General features: G+C 46.1%; 1 protein-coding gene across 2 annotated transcripts in view; it reads right to left on the reverse strand.

The window, feature by feature from the left end:
* The window catches only part of KIAA0586 (KIAA0586 ortholog), a 2241463-nt gene that overhangs the window by 883178 nt on the left and 1346024 nt on the right, over positions 1 to 12261 (reverse strand). For both annotated transcript variants that reach the window (XM_069637413.1, XM_069637412.1), the window contains exon 20: positions 2613 to 2803. In XM_069637413.1, the coding sequence (XP_069493514.1) occupies positions 2613 to 2803 (191 nt within the window). The remainder of the gene's footprint in view (positions 1 to 2612; positions 2804 to 12261) is intronic.

Genomic DNA, 12261 nt, shown 5'->3' on the forward strand with positions numbered 1-12261 from the left:
CACTGCAGCCTCCCGTTTACCTAATTCATGGTGCAAGCGCATCGTTCTATTTTTGGTTTGTTTTGCCCACCCACTTTTTCCAGTTATCGTTTCAAAGGTAGTCTTGGGACTGGTTGTTCCCACCAGCCAAAGGGAAGGAGCCGTCCTCTTCAGAGCTCCTCTGTTGCATAGAAAACCGGGTCAGGACAGCAGTGGTCGCTTCACTGTCTTGAAAAGGGTCTGCAGGCGTCTCTGGTCGTCGTCTTCTTTGGTTACTTTTGTTTCCTGTGGTTGACTTGCTTTACACTCCAGACGCCTCACCTTTTATACAGTTCCAGCACACACTCCTCTGCAATCTTTCAGCATTTTACAAAAAGGGGCGTTTTGCTGTTCAATCAGGACAGCCAGACCCCTTGTGGGAGCTGGACCTATTCAGGCACTCTTGCAGACAAGGCGGCGGGGGGGGGGGGGGTTCAGACTCCTTCCCCACTTCCTGCCAACCCAGATACTCTGGAGCCTGGGGGGGGATACTTACTGGTTCCCGCCAAAGGTAAAACACATACACAGACCATCCCCACCCAGAATGGTAGAAGAAGGGCTAACAAAGAAAAACCATGCTAGTAATGGCGAAAAAAGAAGGGAGGCCCCAAGTTGGTACTTGGGTGGCCATATTGTGCACTACCGAGGCTATGGACATAGTTTACGATATAAAAAATACACAATAGTTGGTAGAACACGTACACTGCCACCAGCCATAACTAGGTGATTGTCTAGGTGACTAAAAAGTCACAGGAGCCGAGAGAAGGGGGATACTCAGTATATCTTTGGCACTCAACTGAAGGTGGTGTGCGCCAATCTCTCAGACTATAGAGTTTTGGAAGAGACACTAAGTATCTCTCTATCCTTAAAAACGGTAGTTACTTAAGGATACAGAAAAATAATCTTAAAGGAGGACCCTAAGGGTCCCCAGCAACACTACCCATAAGGAGCTGTGTGCTGCAGTAGTAAAACAGAGATGCCTTTAAAAACTATGGCTCCATAGTCCAAGTCGATTACGAAGAATAGAGTTACAAAAGACAGTCAGAAAGGCACCAAAGATACTGACATAGAATTGGATGTCCTTAACAGAAAATTAGACTGGAGCTGTGCCAACGCAACTACAGCAGGCAGGATTCAGGAGCCAAAAGCAGGATATGGTCACAGAAGCGCAAAGAAGGAATTCCCAAGGCAGTTGATAGAACAACTGCTACTGCTAAAAGTGAGCTTATGAAAGCCCGCACAGCCCCACAGGGTGGAGCCAATTGCAGTATCAGGCAGCTTTGCTCAATCAAGAAGACTCTAAGCTTATGTAGCCTGCAGCAGTGGGTTGCAATTAAGACCTCTTCAGCCCTTGGCAGACTAGTAACAGGTGTATGTAATCTGATTCTCTTCAGGCCTTCACAGCCTGCTTCAAGCGGATGTACTTGGTCTGCCGTTTTTGGACCGCATAAATATACCAGAATACATCTGTAGGGTTAATCCGAAACCCAAAATGGAACATGAAATTAGATTGGAGCAAAACTGCAGAGGTAAAACAGGTAAATGAATGCAGAAGCAGTTTGTAGGTTTTAACATGGCAATTATGCCATAAACAGATTAGCTGAAAGTGTGCATGCAGCAGCGCTGGTTGACAGATGCGTAGGATGTTAATACTACGTGTAATTTGCATGGTTAAAGGGATATCCCAAATCTGGACCAGAAGGAAGATGCATACTTACCCAGCTGGTTATTTATGCATGGACATCGCAGAGAACATTTCAACACACGGGTTTTTGCATGCACCATGTCCACACTTTCCGCGACATGCTAAGAATACTCATTACCAACTGTGAGATGCGTATCACCAGGAATGGAAATGCGTTGTGGGCAAATTTGTCTTGGATGCTAAAATTATGATGCAAATATCCTAGGTCTGAGTTTGCAGCTGCTGCCTGTTTCAGTGTCGAACTCGCATCCTCATTCTTTTTCCTTCTCGATCCCCTTTCTGTGTCTTTCCTGCACCCTTTCTCAAGTCTCTATTTCCTTCAGTTCGCCTCACCTGTCATCATCCACAACCATGTGAGATGACAGTTAACTCGGTTTAATGCGAAGGATGAGGAGAGCCATTAAGCACTTTTAAAGTTAAACCAAACAGACATTACATTTAATAGGGCTTTAGGAAACTAAATTCCGTGACCAACTTTCCTCTATTTTTATCACTGCCTCTAATCCGGGTTTGCAAAACTATTGCCAGACCAAGCATCTGGTCCCCTGGCAACCCCTAAAGATAGTGGGAATCCGTGTTCATTATACAAATATCTAGCATATGATGGGAGCACAATATATTGGACGATTAAATCAGACATATGCTGTACATACTTTGCAACTTGATAACGGCGGTTATAAAGGTTCGAGTGCTGAATGCTGGAAATGCCTAGGCACTTGATAGCAACACCGGGCAAGACAGGAGACTATTTTCACTATTCAAAAACCTCAACTATTGGTTTTGCCAATGCTTATCGGGATGCAGAGCTTTTGGTTGGATTAAAACAAAGACCATGGTTTTGACACGTTTTCTCGTATATGTATACATTACAATACACCCGAAAGCTTACCAGTTAATTAATCTATTCTCTATTGTCTCTCTTCTTTCAATAATTCCATCTAAAACGTCTGATGCGGGTTGAGGTGCGGGAGCAGTGGGCGGGAATGGAAGGCCACTGTACTTGTGGGGCAGTGGTTCAGACCACCCGTTGTATTCCAACGCTGCTTCAGGGATCTCCTGCTCCTCTTCTTTATCAGGTGCCTATCAAAAAAAGAGTTATATCATTTGCCTTTATAAGTTGCATGTTCTGATAAAGTAGCTATCTTAAACAGAAACATTCGGAGTTTAATGACAGAATGTTCAAAGCATGTTTGAAATGTGGCTTGTTTCTATTGATGCTGTTCGGGTGCAGCACCACGTATAAATATGGTCAATCCCAAATAATGTTCCCTGCTTGATATTTAATATGCTAAAAGCACATTTCTCAAAAGAATTTGTTTTCACTGAAGAGTCGTCATATATGATGTTGTCACATGTCTATTTCGCAAACAGCATTGCCTTTGAAACGTTCTACACGGAGAGAACAGACCATACATAATCCATGGGATTGGTGGAAATCCTGTGGATTGCATTTTTTGATCAATAGAAAGCCTAAAGATATTGTTTTAAATTAAACATAAAAACAAGTATGAATAATATGCAGGAAACATTTTAAAGATAACTCGAAGTTCACTACTGTTGCAACTTCCATGTGGCCACACTACATCTAGTATAGCGTGTGCCTTGTCAGAGTAAGTGCATACTTCAATGATTCTATGTCAAAACCGGAGGCTCACATTAAGCGTCTCTTTATTTTTATTAAACATATGAAAGAAAGCTCAGCAGCAAGTATTTTATGCACCTGCTGCTAGCAAAGAGTATGCATGACAAAAGGTGCACCAAAATATCAGTAAAATATCAACAAAAAGCTTCAGTTCATAAAAGACTCTGAAAAGAACAAAACTCCATTTCCCAGGAGGCCTGACTAAAGTTCATAACAGGTCACCAACATGTGACACCAATTCACGAATAGGCATACAGCTGCCCTTCCAAATAGCCCTGAACATGATGTAACTTCCTCTTTCTTTGCTGCTCACAGCAAGAGAGAAGTACATCACATGTTCTTCAATTTGTATTACTGGGATCATATGATTATGTTCATTTAGGATAATTTGATATATACATATTCTGAATTGAAGTATAATTTTCTTAATATATACGTGAGCTTGAGGTGTTCACGGTTTCAGAAAATGTGCTGCGTATTGCGTGCGTATGGTATCTTTGTATTTATACTTACTTGTTGCCTTCTTCAGGAGCGCTTCTTGCGTCGTCCTTCTCCCCCTTTTGTGCTCCGTATCCAATGCCAGCCCGCCAGTTTCCAGATCTGTTATTGGATCCATTAGGACAACGTCACCCCCTACTCCTCAATAGGTCTCTGACCCTAGCAGCCTGGAGGATTTCAGGGCAAGATGAAGAGTTCCAGGGATGTCACTTAAGGCCATCAGTCTCATCGAGGAGAGCTGGGCCCCAGCTACCCTCAAGAGACACTCCAACTCCTGGAGCGTTTGGACCAGCTGGTGCCAGGGCCAAGGCCTTCATCTGGTTTCAGCTCCTATGAAGAAATTCTAAATTTTCTAGCCTCTTTAGCTGAGAGAGGCCTCGCCTATAGGACGGTCAATGCTTACCGCTCGGCGATTTCTGCGGGCCATGATCTTGTCCAAGGGGTCCCAGCTGGCGAGCATTACCTTGTTTGCAGACTACTCAAGGGTATTCGGCTTACGGTACCACCACCGTCCCATTATGACAAGCTTTGGAATATGAATAAGGTACTTAACCTTTTTCTTTCCTGGCCACATAACGAAGAGTTATCCCGTAGGGCACTTTCCGGAAAGCTGACTACTTTGCTCTGCTTGGTCTCCTGAACGAGAGTCTCGGATGTCAGAGCTCTCAATGTTGCAGGCAGGACCTTTTCTCCTGATGGCATAGTGTTCCACATATACCAGAAGGACAAAATGCAACTCCAGGGTAATTTCTTACCCAGCCTTCAGAGAGAAACCCAAACTTTGCCTGGTCAAGTGCTTAAAGGTCTAAAAAGAGGTAACTGCACCTCTTAGAACCTCTCCTAATGGACAGCTATTGATAGCACTGCGCAAACCACACAGAGCAGTTTCTGCTCCAACATTGGCACGCTGGGTGCGTTGGACGCTGTCACAAGCAGGAATAGATACCGGTTACTTCGGCGTCCACTCCGTGAGAGGGGCCATGGCTTCAAAAGACTTTCAGGTCGGAGTCCGTCTGGAGGACATCACGAGAATTGCTGATTGAGCAGGTGAGTCAATCTTCAAGCAATTCTACCTCAAACCAGTAGAACAACCTGCATCGATTGTGCTAAGTAAGCTTCAAACAAGCATAATGTGAGCCTCGGTCTTTACATAGAATAAAGATTTTCCATAATAACTTACAAGAAAGTCAATTCTATTAAAGTCACGGAGGCAAGCATTATCCCTACCAGTGAGAGAAATAGCGGTGCTAGACATGCTTGAGGGCAGTCGTGGTTAGCATTGCTTTGGGGGGTAATTCTGCAGACTATGTGTATTCACAGAATAACACACTGATTTCTCCCACCCTCGCTAACGGGCACTATGGTTGTCACACGCATCAGGTAACCTTGGTTATTTTTTCTTTTCCTTGACAGTGGCTACAGACAAGTCCACTTGATCTCCGGATCGGCTCGGATTCTCCTGCTGTAGACGCCATCAAGTTAGTTTTATTCTGATGGTTTATGGACAGCCAAGTTCGCAGCCTCGAAAGAGGAAGTTACATCATGTTCAAGGCTATTTGGAAGGGCAGCTTGTCATGATGCCTACACCCGGGGACCCAGACCACGTCCAGCAACCCCGGAAGCAGGCATCAAGTTATCCCAAGCAAACCCAACAACCCCTGCTAGGGGCTATTTGGGTCCAGTCCTGTATGGCGCCAGGCTCATATGGAGAGTCAGTCCTGGCGCCATAGGCGCCAGGCTCATAGATTAAAACTTACCTGATGCAGACCATGCTGCAAACTTACCTGATGCAGACCATGCTGCAAACTTACCTGATGCAGACCATGCTGCAAGAGCTCCAAGCCAAAAGAGGCTGGGAAGGGACTACTTTACTTAGGGACTATTTTTTACTCGGGCGGGGCTGGGGAGGAATACTTACCTGGGACTACTTTGGAGGCTATTTAAACCACGCCCGAAGAGCAGCACATGCTTCGCGTTATTCTGCATCCAGCAGCGTAACGCTCACCGTGCCTGCAAGTCTGCATCCAGCCTTCTGCCACGCCCGCCTTGTGTTTGGAGCTCCTAGAAAAAGGGAGAAAGAAGGAGAAAAGGTTAGAACAAGAGCAATACCTTTGATCCTTACCTGAATTCCCGATCCATCGCGCCTTCGAGCTGGAAGAAAGAAGTTATTTTATGCGCGTCGCCTCGCCTGCTGCAGCGCCGCGCTGAACTCACCGGCCTTCGCAGCCTCTTCACATTCCATTGCATCCTCCTGCATGTTCCCGCCGCACTCCGGCACCTAAGGAGAAGACAAGAACAGCAAGGTGAGCTAAGGTAATACACAGAGGAATATTAGTTACCCCCCCCCATAGATTTACCTGATTTTACCACCGGGGGTACTATTCCTCTTCATGGGTCGGCGCAGCTTCCACTGCATCTTTGCCGAACCCCGGCCCCTAAGGGGAAACAAAAGGACAGCAAGGTGAAACAAGGGACTAACAAGGGGAACCCTTCTCACCACAATAGACTTACCTGATTTTACCGCCAGAGGTATTATTCCCCAAGACTTCATACTTTCTCTCAGCGCCTGAATAAGGGAAAAAGCAACAGGTTACATATTGACTTTATTTTATCGAACTGTGTTGGAAAATACAAATCCTTACCAGAATACTACCGGTTGCCACAAGGAACTCTTCATCAGGGTCAAGCTGCAACCTGCAAGGAATCGTACAAGAGTGAAAGTCAGGCATTTGAACTCTTACGAACTTTATACTTACGGCATCTTGCCAGGAATCTCGGAGTCAATATTGTTCTGGAAATCATCAATTCCTTCGAGCAGTGAAGCAACTGGTTATCAACGCGCCCCTGCGCTCAATGCAGGATGGAGAGCTCATCTTTTCAAATTATCAGGTGAGACTATAAGAGGGGACATCAAAGGCGATCTGTGGGGAGAACAGTGGGGGTGGGGGGATTTACGCTCAACTCCACGGGTGGTTAATTCCCTTTCTCCATTTGCAGAAGAATATTCCTACGGGCCAAGCAAACGAAGCTAGGTGGGCCAGTCCAGTCCGTCATCTCGGCCATATGCGTCACATTGGTGGAGACCGCAGCTGTCCAGTTCCGATCGACGCCTCTGTGGGAGGCTGGTGAGCGTAACGCATCTGTATGCCTATTGGTGAACTGGTGTCACATGTTGGTGACCTGTTATGAACTTTAGTCAGGCCTCCTGGGAAATTGAGTTTTGTTCTTTTCAGAGACTTTTATGAACTGAAGCTTTTGTTTATTGATATTTTACTGATATTTTAGTGAACATTTTGTCATGCATACTCTTAGCTCAGAAGCAAGTATTGCGGCTGAGCTTTCTTTCATATGTTTAATAAAAAGAAAGGGAAGCATAATTCTCGCCTCTGTGTCTATAATAGAATTAAGACTTTCTTGTAAATCATTATGGAAAATCTTTATTCTCATTGTTAATCTCCCATCCTCCTCACACTGAATCCCAGTGTGTAGGCTTCAGGGTGTGACTACAACAACCCACTGCTTGTGTTGGATTTTCATTACAATATATCTGCCCTGATCAATTACTAGAGGTAGGGTAAGATCCTTAAGGAGAAATCGTCTGAGAGGTTTGTCAGGTGTGAGAAACCCTGGGGGTATTCTCCCAATAAGAACCTGAGAGTCCTCTATTCAGGTTGCCAGGCAGGGCCATCTCTCTTGGATCCCAACCCTGGGGATGAACGAGCGAGTAAGGATCACCTAGGTAGGGGAGTCTAGGGTTGTTCTCGTGGGAATACCCTGGAAAAGACATGCTATTCTGACAGGTCTGTAGAGGAGGAAGAGGAAATCCCAGACGCCTTTATGGGATGCATGGATTCCTGTCACCCAAATCCTGGTCTAATTTTCCCTAATTCCAATCCCATCGTCTATGACCCAAGGGGGAGGCAGGAAAGAGACAGGCGCCCCAGGGGCAGAAGGAAGAAAAGCCAAATAAAACAGTGCCAGGATGTTGATATTAATATACATTCATCTTCTACCAATCTAGAATACAGGGAATGCTATCAAGACCCATACTTACATAACAGAACATCAGGGATGTGGAATATTCTACTAAAAGGGGAGGCCATTGCAAAAACAAGGCTAGATGATTCCCCTATCTCTCCTCTCGATCCCCTAATAATATTTCAATAAACAAGTCCAACAACACCCCAAAATACTCCCCCGCAGCCTTTAGGGAGTTGTGAGGATTACCTGCACGAAACACCTTGAGAAACAAAAGAAAGGCTGCCACATATTACCATTAGGTTTTTCCCTTAATAGAGTCGGGCATTTCACACGGACTATACTCACACCTGACTGCACTTGACTCTTGTTGGAAGTATAAACGGTGCGGTTTGGTACAATCAAGGAGCCTGCAGTTAAGAGCACACCACCAAGGAGGCTGCAGGGCTGAGACCAGCAGGGGATCCCATGGTGAACTGGCGTGGAGGCAAGCCGCGAGAAGGCAAGAGCAACTGTAGGAGATTGTCAGGCTGAAGCGCTATCCCGTGGCAGAGCGAAGCCTCTGGGGTGAGGAGGCGAGGGAGCAGTGTCTCCAAGTAGTCAGTGTGTTCGTAAAGGAAAGGCCGTGGACAGGGCCGACCTTCCCTTATGTGGGTCAAGCATGCTTGTTCTCCTGGTGTGGCCAGGGGTGTCTGGGGTGCAGGTGGTGAGCCCCTGATCTCAGTTGCAGGTTCGTATAAGCGGACAGCCGAAAGGTGCGAGAGATCTCGCCGGTGAGCTGGAAAAGCAGGAAGACTCGAAGAGCGTAGCACGGCTGAATATTATGTAGCACATGCAATAAAATGCAAGGAACCCCGTTATTAAAGTCCTGAGACGATTGTAAGAATCGAACCATACAGACTGGGGAAACACAGATACAAAGTATCACACAGAACCCCGGGAAGGGAAGCCCACTGTGAATAGCCTTCGGAGTATAATTGCCGAACGAAATTGAACAAACGAGAAGAGTTTTGTGAGATATAAAGTTGCAGAGTGGTTGCGTGAAAGGTATCATGTTATCATAAGCCTGGGTAAAGCTAAGGAATGGAAATTAACGTCCCGAGGGGAGCTGTGCGAAGTATGGAAGTGTGAGCAAAGTGGCGCTGCTACCCAGAAGGCACAGTGAGAGCCAAGGAAAGGCTGAACATAAGAAAGGAATGCTTCTAAAAGGGGCCAGAGCAAGTAAGACCCAGAAGAGCCTATGGAAATAAGTGACTGACTCAAAGAGGGGCGAAGAGTCAGAGTGGTCACGCTCAGGAAAAGCAAAGAGCTTGGTGTTTTCGAAAGCCTCCGATTCTACCCCATGAAAGGATGGTGTATGAAAAAGATTGACAATAAGGAAAAAGTACATCTTGACCAGCTGAATTTGTATTTTGAATTAGAGGGCCCTAAACCTGGGGAATGGCACCCTGTGAAATCAAGAGAAAACTGATATATTATGGGTTTTTTCAAAGCTGGAAGAGGCATAAACTCGGGGAAGGGAACCCTAAGAGGCCCAACTAAGTTGAAGACTTGTAAGCTTTCTTTATAGTGTTGAAAGGATTGAAGAGTGGGGAAGGGAACTCAGAGAAGCTTACAAAAGTAACTATTACATTTCTTCCATGGTGTTTTGAAACTTGAATAAGCTGAAGCCTGGGGATGGGAACCCCAAGGAACTCAAAAACATTGAAGGTAGTTGGAATAACTACAAGGGCCCTGTGGAGAAGGTCTTACAAACAGCCCTGCTGATTGAACTCATTTGTAGGACACTGACCAAACAGCACCTGGTGAGAAGACCACCTGGAACCTTTGGTTTCCCACTTTTTGTTGAACCACTATTTTCTTTTTTTTTAAAGACTTCCTGTTACATTTTCGTACAGAGTGAGGGCAAGCATAAGTTTGGACACAGACAGGCTTATTTTGGACTATTAGACAACGACGGCCATTAGAAACATCAGTTAAGGGAATTACCCCTTTAGAGTTAGGGCCAGTTAGGCATTACACCAACCCAGGAACCTTAGAAAAGAAAGGTTTTCAAACAAACCCTTTTGTGTCTGTGTGTCTCTTGATACCATGCATGTCTCACACAGGACAGCCATCGGATCGAACAGAAAAGAAGGACACAGAAAATGTAATTCAGTGGTTTTATGTAAAATATAACAGAAAAGATCCCTTCTAATCTGTTTAACAACAGTAGGGCTACAAGTGGGACTCTGGGGTGGAACCTCCTTTAGCTCACTCATAGGTTCACCCAGGTGCAGGCCATCATGGAATGGTCTCCAATACTCTGATACAGTACTTCCCAACTGAGCACAAATTAGTGACGTCACTACCCGGTGTCATGTTATGGCCCAGAAGAAAAGTCCAATTTTTGCCTTTAGTGGGGAAGGTGGATCCATTCCAACCCCTCACTAGCGAAGATCGACTTCTTAGGGAGGAAGGGTTCTGATGGAGCAGAAAGGGAGTGAATACAGGCCCAGCCCTATCAACTAGGTCGGTCCTACCCTCCTCGCTTTCATACCTTTTTCCATCTTTGGATCCAACCCTTCAGATTGGGGCCTCTCTTCTAACCACACTGGGTCCGCTCGAGGTCCCTGTACTCTCTGGCACTTGCTCTGTCCTGCTTAAACACAAATTTCAAAACTTGTTCTTCCCTTCTCTAATGATTTACACCCTCCTTCTCACCCTCTTTTCACTGTGTCTTCCTGTGCTCCCCCAACCTTCTCCTCACTCTCTCTTACTCCCTTTTTCCTCACTTTGGTTTTCTGCTGCCGTGAGTCCCTTCCAACGTCCTTCCTCCCTGTCTCCAACTAACAGAATAACTGATGTTTCTGTAATGTTCACCTGTGCTCTGGGTCATGCTGGGGCATTGCGGAAGTCCCCACCACTCCCACCCAGATCCCAGTTGGGCAACTACAAAGGCGCAAGAGGGATCTGCACAGGAGGTGTAAGGTTGTACCGGTCTATTTTTCCCTCAATTCCAGGGGTTCAGTTTGGGTTTCTGCAAGGCAAGACAGTGGCGTGAATGAATGGAATGTGGAGTCCCTCTCCAATGTGTTCCCTAGTCCTCCCCCCATCCGTGGGTTGAGTGCAAGGTGTAGGCGTACCTTGATGTGAGCTGAAGGCAACATGGAAGTTGGTTTGGACCAGTTACTCCACTAATGCCAAAGACGCAGTCCTGCTGGCATCGGTGTTAGGGAGAATTCTCTGTTTAGGCTGAATTTCCTAACCTAGTGAGTCCCCCAGCAGCTTTGCTGGATTTCTGGAGTTTGTTTTTTTCTCCTGCCAAGAGTGAGACTCTTTTTCTCCCACTCTTGGACATGATTTGTGGTGTTCCTTTATATGTTAATGTGTTTCATGGGCTATGGGGTCTTTTACTCCATAGGTCTCATATGTTTTTTTCTATGTGTGTTACACCGCACCCTCCGTGCAGTAACACCGGGGTGTCATAGTTACCCCCCACGATAGACTCCATACACTGGGACTGACTACTGTCTCCCAGGGCATGTAAAGTCACTATTGGCTTTACTAGTCCCAAATTACTAACAGAACCAGTACCAACCATCATATTGTTGACGTACTGGTAGGGGCAATTCGATTGCCCCTGGGTCTGTTATTCGAGGGGGCACTGTCCCGTCCCCACTCGTCGAGTTTTGGCTGATGGCAGTGGATACTACTTTTTATATTCAACCGCAAATATATCTCTATGGGATTTTCCCATTGTTCGAGGCCAATACTTTTTTAACATAGCCTCTAACATACCACCGGTTTATTTATTTAATATTAATTCACCGGTTTATATTTTCTGCCAAAATTTGGTTTTAAAATGGTTTGTGTTCGCCTCTGTAACTCCAAACCAATGGTCGAGCCCTTTGTTCCACTTTTTGGTGGGATTCTCCACAGAAGCCACCAAAAGTGGTGCCACTCTGTCTGGGTACCACAGGGGGTGTGGGAGGGGGTTTAGGCACCCTGGACTGAGTTGCCTTGGCAACTAAAGTCGCACTCTTGTGTGATTGGCCCAAGTGGTGAGCCGGCCGGCCCACCACTTAGCATGTTTGATTGACAGCTGGGCTGAATGGATGGGGGTTTCTTGCATAAAAGCAGGGCTATTGGGACTGGAACTTCAGAAGTCGACACAGGACCTGAAAATCCGACGAGGGAGAAGCTGCGCCGACCTGCTACGACGACACCACCGGTGGAGCCCTGCTGAACCGACTCACCACTTCCCAACGACAGAGGAGATCTCCCTGCTGGAGAGTCTTCTTCCCTTGACTGGTGGGCACAACCAGTTTACCTTCTTTTACCTTCTTTTCTCGCATCCCAGGACGTTGTGTGGTCGAATTGCCTGTGCCAAGCACCCCGGCAACCGGATACCCACTTACCACTGGATCGCGAATAAAAG

The sequence above is a fragment of the Ambystoma mexicanum genome, chromosome 14, assembly GCF_040938575.1.
Source record: "Ambystoma mexicanum isolate Mex_15411 chromosome 14, UKY_AmexF1_1, whole genome shotgun sequence".
In the NCBI taxonomy this organism is placed as follows: domain Eukaryota; kingdom Metazoa; phylum Chordata; class Amphibia; order Caudata; family Ambystomatidae; genus Ambystoma; species Ambystoma mexicanum.